At 31.6% G+C, this 5,774-nt stretch overlaps 1 protein-coding gene across 1 annotated transcript; it reads left to right on the forward strand.

Annotated features, from left to right (window-relative positions):
- The first annotated feature begins 1,374 nt into the window (after window positions 1-1,374).
- veli (L27 and PDZ_signaling domain-containing protein veli) lies at window positions 1,375-5,329 on the forward strand. Its single transcript, XM_090406740.1, has one exon. It carries the CDS (start codon window positions 1,504-1,506, stop codon window positions 2,098-2,100), a length of 597 nt encoding a protein of 198 aa, XP_090262866.1. The 5' UTR covers window positions 1,375-1,503; the 3' UTR covers window positions 2,101-5,329.
- The last annotated feature ends 445 nt before the right edge of the window (window positions 5,330-5,774 follow it).

Below are 5,774 nucleotides of genomic sequence, written 5' to 3' on the forward strand. Positions count from 1 at the left end.
CGTAGCATTAACATCAAGTCTAATGACATTCACCATCACTTACACTCATCCAGACTAGATCTCCTACTCTTGAAGGAAATCCAAATAGCATATATCTACTACTCCCAGTCTCCAATATCCCAATAATATAGTTCACTAGTTTATTGGCTAAAAGGGTGGCACCTGTGCCTTTGTGAGATTATCTGACACTGCATATCAGATAATGGCTAATTTAGAATCCTATGCCTTCGATCTCCTCTGGCTTATTTAGTAATATTCATCTGCTACATTAACCGTTCTCAAATTTCCGATTATTACTTAGATCTCTTTATATTCCTGTTTATGAAACTCGATTTTCCATTGATTTTCCAAACTCGATTTTCCAAAAATGGAACTCGAAGTTCCATTTTTATTCTCACACGAATAAATAAATAAATAATCGATTCCGGCTTTTCTCTATTTTTAAGATCGTTAAGTGTTTTTTCAACATCTTTTTTTTCTTGTTATTTCAAAAGTTGTGCTGTCCTTTTCATAAACTTGATTATCTTTGGAATATTATCCTTATTAATTTCTATGTTTTTTTTGTTGAAAATTTTGAAAATTTTTTAAAGATTTTTAAAATAATATTTTCATTAATCCAATCTAATGTGTTTTAGTTTTATTCTTTCCTTTTCTTCTTCTACTTTTTTTTTCTGAGCTTGAATTCGTTTCCAGAATTTTCCTTCAATACCATCAAAATCTTTCTAATACTGTTTCTATAATGTTTTAAATTAGCAAAACTTGATTTTTAGCTTTTTAGCTGGAATATATGGAGATCTTGATCATGATAAAAGCCTTGTTACTTTCTATTTATCTAATATTAAGAGCTACACGAAAAATTCCGAATAAAAATATTTCAGTACCCATTGAAATTCAATGTCTGCCATTTGGAGTACATTTGTTACCACTACCCAAAACACACACACACACACACACACAGATTAAAACGGTTCTGTTCATTTGTATAACATGTCAAGCTCAGAAAATAACTGGAAATTAGATTTATTTATTTATTTACTTTTAGAGAGGAAATCTATTTAGATTACAAGCTGTTGAAAACCCTCCATTCCCTCTCATTAATAAGGAACAATGATCCCAGATGTTATTACGCCATGTACCCTTGAGTATAATAGGTAGCAAAGAGAACTCTGCAGAGTGTGGAAACACCTGCATGAAGTATAACTCCCCAAATTTTTATTTGCTATAGTTTGAATGAAAAATAATTTTGAAAGAGGGAGTGTGTTCTTTTTTTTTTTAAATATCATATGACGTGATTTCAAGTAGTATATTAGGTATGTTCTAATTTCAATCGTAAGAGGGCGATGTTATCACTCTCCGCCATAAAGGTTTGGTTTATATGTGTATCGTGCTGTTTTCTTTCTTCAAGTCTCCCCCCCCCCCCACCTGCGTTTTGTTTGGTGTTTCCGAAACTTTTTAGGGTTTGCGAGTCATATATTTCTGCTCTGAGAGAAGAAACGTGCAAGCATGGCTTCCGTTGCTGAGCCACTAACCTTAGAGAAGGATGTAAAACGTGCTATAGAGTTATTGGAAAACTTACAGAAAAGTGGGGAAGTTCCTAACCAAAAATTGGCTGCGTTACAGAAGGTTCTTCAGAGTGATTTTTGTAATGCTGTGAGGGAGGTTTATGAACATGTTTATGAAACGGTTGACATTTCTGGAAGTCCTGATATTCGGGCAAGTGCCACTGCAAAGGCTACTGTTGCAGCTTTTGCAGCCAGCGAAGGGCACGCACATCCTCGTGTTGTTGAGCTTCCAAAAACTGATGAGGGACTTGGCTTCAATGTGATGGGTGGGCGTGAACAGAATTCGCCAATTTATATTTCTCGTATCATCCCTGGCGGAGTAGCAGACAGGCATGGAGGTCTGAAAAGGGGTGATCAATTGCTTTCAGTGAATGGAGTAAGTGTTGAAGGAGAAAATCACGAGAAAGCCGTTGAATTGCTAAAAGCTGCCCAAGGTACTGTGAAACTTGTTGTTCGCTATACTCCTAAAGTTTTAGAAGAAATGGAATTAAGATTTGATAAGCAAAGGGCTTTGCGTCGAAGACAGAATCACCATTAAATATATATATATATATATATATATATATATATATATATAAGTTCAGAATGCAAATATTGAATATATTGAATATTTCATGGGCAGTCTGCATTTCGCATGGTCCATTCTGTTTGGGACCAAACAGTAGTAACGATTTTTTTTTGTGAGGGGGGGGGGGTGGAGATATCCTTGTTAGTGGTCAATGATGTAATTTTACTCTTTCACTTATATAAGTCTTTGTTTATGTAAGTGAAACAAGAGGAAGAACTCGTGAGGAATATTAACACCATAAAATATCAATGAACAGTATAATACTTGTTTATGGCTGTAGGTTAGATTGTTACATTTCAGTATCACATTTCCGTTTGTTGGTAATGGTAAAAATTGTATGTGCAGATCCCATTTATCAGAATGAGATGGAGGTCGTGGAATTAAAAGATTGACAAATTTAATAGTGTAATACGCAGCTACTGCTATTTTATATATTATGAAAGTAACTTCTTGAGATTTAGATATAAATGTTCAGGATTAGTAATAAGAATGTGGGGTGAATTCTAGTTTTAAACTAATTTCTGTAAGAAATTATAGCAATATTTTCAGATATTAATGACTGGGTTATTAGTGATGACATAAATTGTGAATCTTAAATAATTGTCGTATGACGAGTTTTACTAATATCGACCTTCTTATAAAAGATCAAAAATAAATGTTTTTCTCTGGCATATAAATTTGTTTATTATAAATTCTGAATTAAAAGTATCATTCTTTTTTGAATGCGATTAGCCATGTTTTTTGTTTTCTTACGGAAAATAGTCTTGAAATGTTAATTTAGTTCCATAATGATTTTTATGGTCCTTTTTTTTACATATTCTTTTTCAGTTGTGTAATAGTTTTCTTGTAATTTAATGTTTGTTGGAATTTCCATTCCAAGTTAAATTATGAATTTAACTTGGAACGCAAATTATTTAAACATTTATTGGAATGTGCTTTCAAGTCACTAATTTTTGCTCCTATGTTTTAAAGTACACAAGATAAAGCAGAGTATTAAAATTTAATGCATTTATTTGAGATTACTGCAAAATCTTTATTTAGTAACATTAGAGAGAAGCATGTAATTAGTAAATGACATTCATAAGAGCTATGATTTTCATTAGCATTTAAGACAAGTAATTTAATGCTTAATTGTTTTAATTTTGTATTTAAATAAATTCAAAGATTTGCATTGTTATGAAAGAACAGAATTATATACTAGAAATTATTGCAGGAAACTCTTAGTTTCCCTGAAACAGGCAAGTAGAGGTTCTGCCTAGCAAAGTTTGCCATGTTAACAGGATTGGCTCTATGGAATATATACACCCAGAAGTAAATTTGATTAAGAATGCCTCTTTCATCATCAAGTGATGATTTCTGTACTGTGATTTTTTTTTAATGATGCTCCAAATCTTTGTAACTGACATCACGTGAACCAGAAATTTCTTAATCCATCATGCCACACATTAGAAATTTTTTTTTTTTTTTTTTTGAATACTTAAAGAAACAGTCCCATTATAATATATAATCTGACCATAAACTTGAGCCATGCGGAAATTTTTTTCTTTTTTTCACTTGGTTATAAAGTGTATTATACTTGACAAGAATTTATGTTCTTGTTTTAATTCTTTCTCAAGTGAAAGCAGTTTGTTTATACTTGGTTACATTGATTTAACCTAGGTATTTCCTTGGTCTGGCTTCCATGAAGAGACTTCAATAAAGGTCAGAACCTGTCTGGGTTATGATCCCCCTCCCCTAATGCATAGTGATATACACATCTGAAAGGAAGTGTGCTTTACATTTGGGTTATTAAGGCAATTGAAGGGAAATCAACAGTCTATATATAAGTAAACTAGTTGTGAAGATACTTTATGCAAAAGGAATTAAAACAAAAATATAATTTCTTGTCAAGTATAATATCAAAATTGAGCCATTTTTCACATTTCATGAAGCCTAAAGTCATATAGGAATATCTTTTTATTCCCTACTGTACTTATTAAAAAATATATTTTAGAAATAATGAGGATAAAGAAACGGTCTGTGTTTCATGAAAATGGTAATATCTTTAACCTGCTTAATGAAATTTAGTTTGCAGTCAGTATTAATTTCAAAATATATATATGTATATGTGTGTGTGTGTATATGTATATGTGTGTGTGTGTATATGTATGTATGTGTGTATATGTATATGTATGTATGTGTGTGTGTATATATATATATATATATATATATATATATATCCATACACACATATACGTGTGTGTTTCCTTTGTAATGATTGGAATAACAAAAATGTCTTTGATAATGTAATATATTTTCTATATCATTGTCAGTACACATGAACAGTTAATCTATAACAGGAATTTGTGTAAGCTGCTTACCCCCACCCTGTGTATTAAGTGTGACACTTTGAGGTTAAAACCAAGATTTTTGATGCTGGCAGCATTTTAGGGAGAGAGAAAAATGTTTGTGTATATGTACCCCCCCCCCCCATACACACACCATTTTTTCAATATAAATTTTCTTTGTACCAAAACTTAGGTTAAATTAAAATAATATTTTTTTCAGTTTAACTGAATTTCCTGAGTGAAGTCAAAGTGAATTACTTCTTTATAGTTAAGATATTAATTGTACTGTGTGTGTGTGTGTGTGTGTGTACACACACCCTTTTTTGCTCACATACCATTTTAGTCTTCAAACAGATCATACTAATAAAAAATCTTAGGTGATCAGTGTTTACTTATTAAACTGAAATTCATCATGTAAAAATGGGAACAAATGTCTGTCTGTTAACGTTTGATGTTGGCTTTCTTCTACATTTATTTCTTTGTTATTTACTTGATATTTTCACACATTCATGTTGATGTAGATATTTACCTATAACATAATATTACTATAATACTGGAGTAGTTGTGACAATAGTTTATCTTGTCATTGAGATGTATATCTTCACCTAGCAGTCTATTGTAAATGAATTTACATCAGTTTGGTGTATTAAATATTTCAAATTTTCACTGCTTAGCAGAAGTAACTTTTATTTCGGCTTTCTTTCATCGTGCATTTTATAGGTATATAATGTTAAACAGGACTTTCATTATCTTTGTGTATGTTTTAAATATGTATCAAAATGCAATATTATTAGCTGTTTAGCTGTTATAAATATTTTAGTTGTAATGCCATTTCTATGCTTAAATAAAAAGTGATTTAAAATATTATTTTAGATGAATGAAGCTGATTCTCTCTCTCCCTATATATATATGTATATGTTAAGAATACCAAGCTATTTTAAACCTAGTTTTTACACCATTTCCCAAGTAAGCAAACAGACAAACAAGTTTGTGCCTGCATGTATTGAAGTCTAGCTGATCCTCAAAGTAGTGCAAGTCAAGGCAACTCATGGTAAAAGTAGAATAACTTCTGATCACTCTTCTTAATATTTACCCTTAATGCACAGCCCATCTCCTTGAGGAGATGTATGATGCTATGTATTAAAGGCAAGGGGCCACTACCCAGACCGGTTTCGACCTTTATTGAGGTCTCATCGGTGTGCTAGAAATACCAAGATTTTAGTAATACAGAGCTTATAAGTATTTTACCAGAACAAGTTACCATAAAATCTTGGTATTTTTAGCCTGGCTCCCACTGATGAGACCTCAGTAAAGGTT

This window comes from Typopeltis vanoorti, chromosome 17 (genome assembly GCF_054136105.1).
Source record: "Typopeltis vanoorti isolate ZY-2024b chromosome 17, IOZ_Tvanoo_1.0, whole genome shotgun sequence".
NCBI lineage: Eukaryota > Metazoa > Arthropoda > Arachnida > Uropygi > Thelyphonidae > Typopeltis > Typopeltis vanoorti.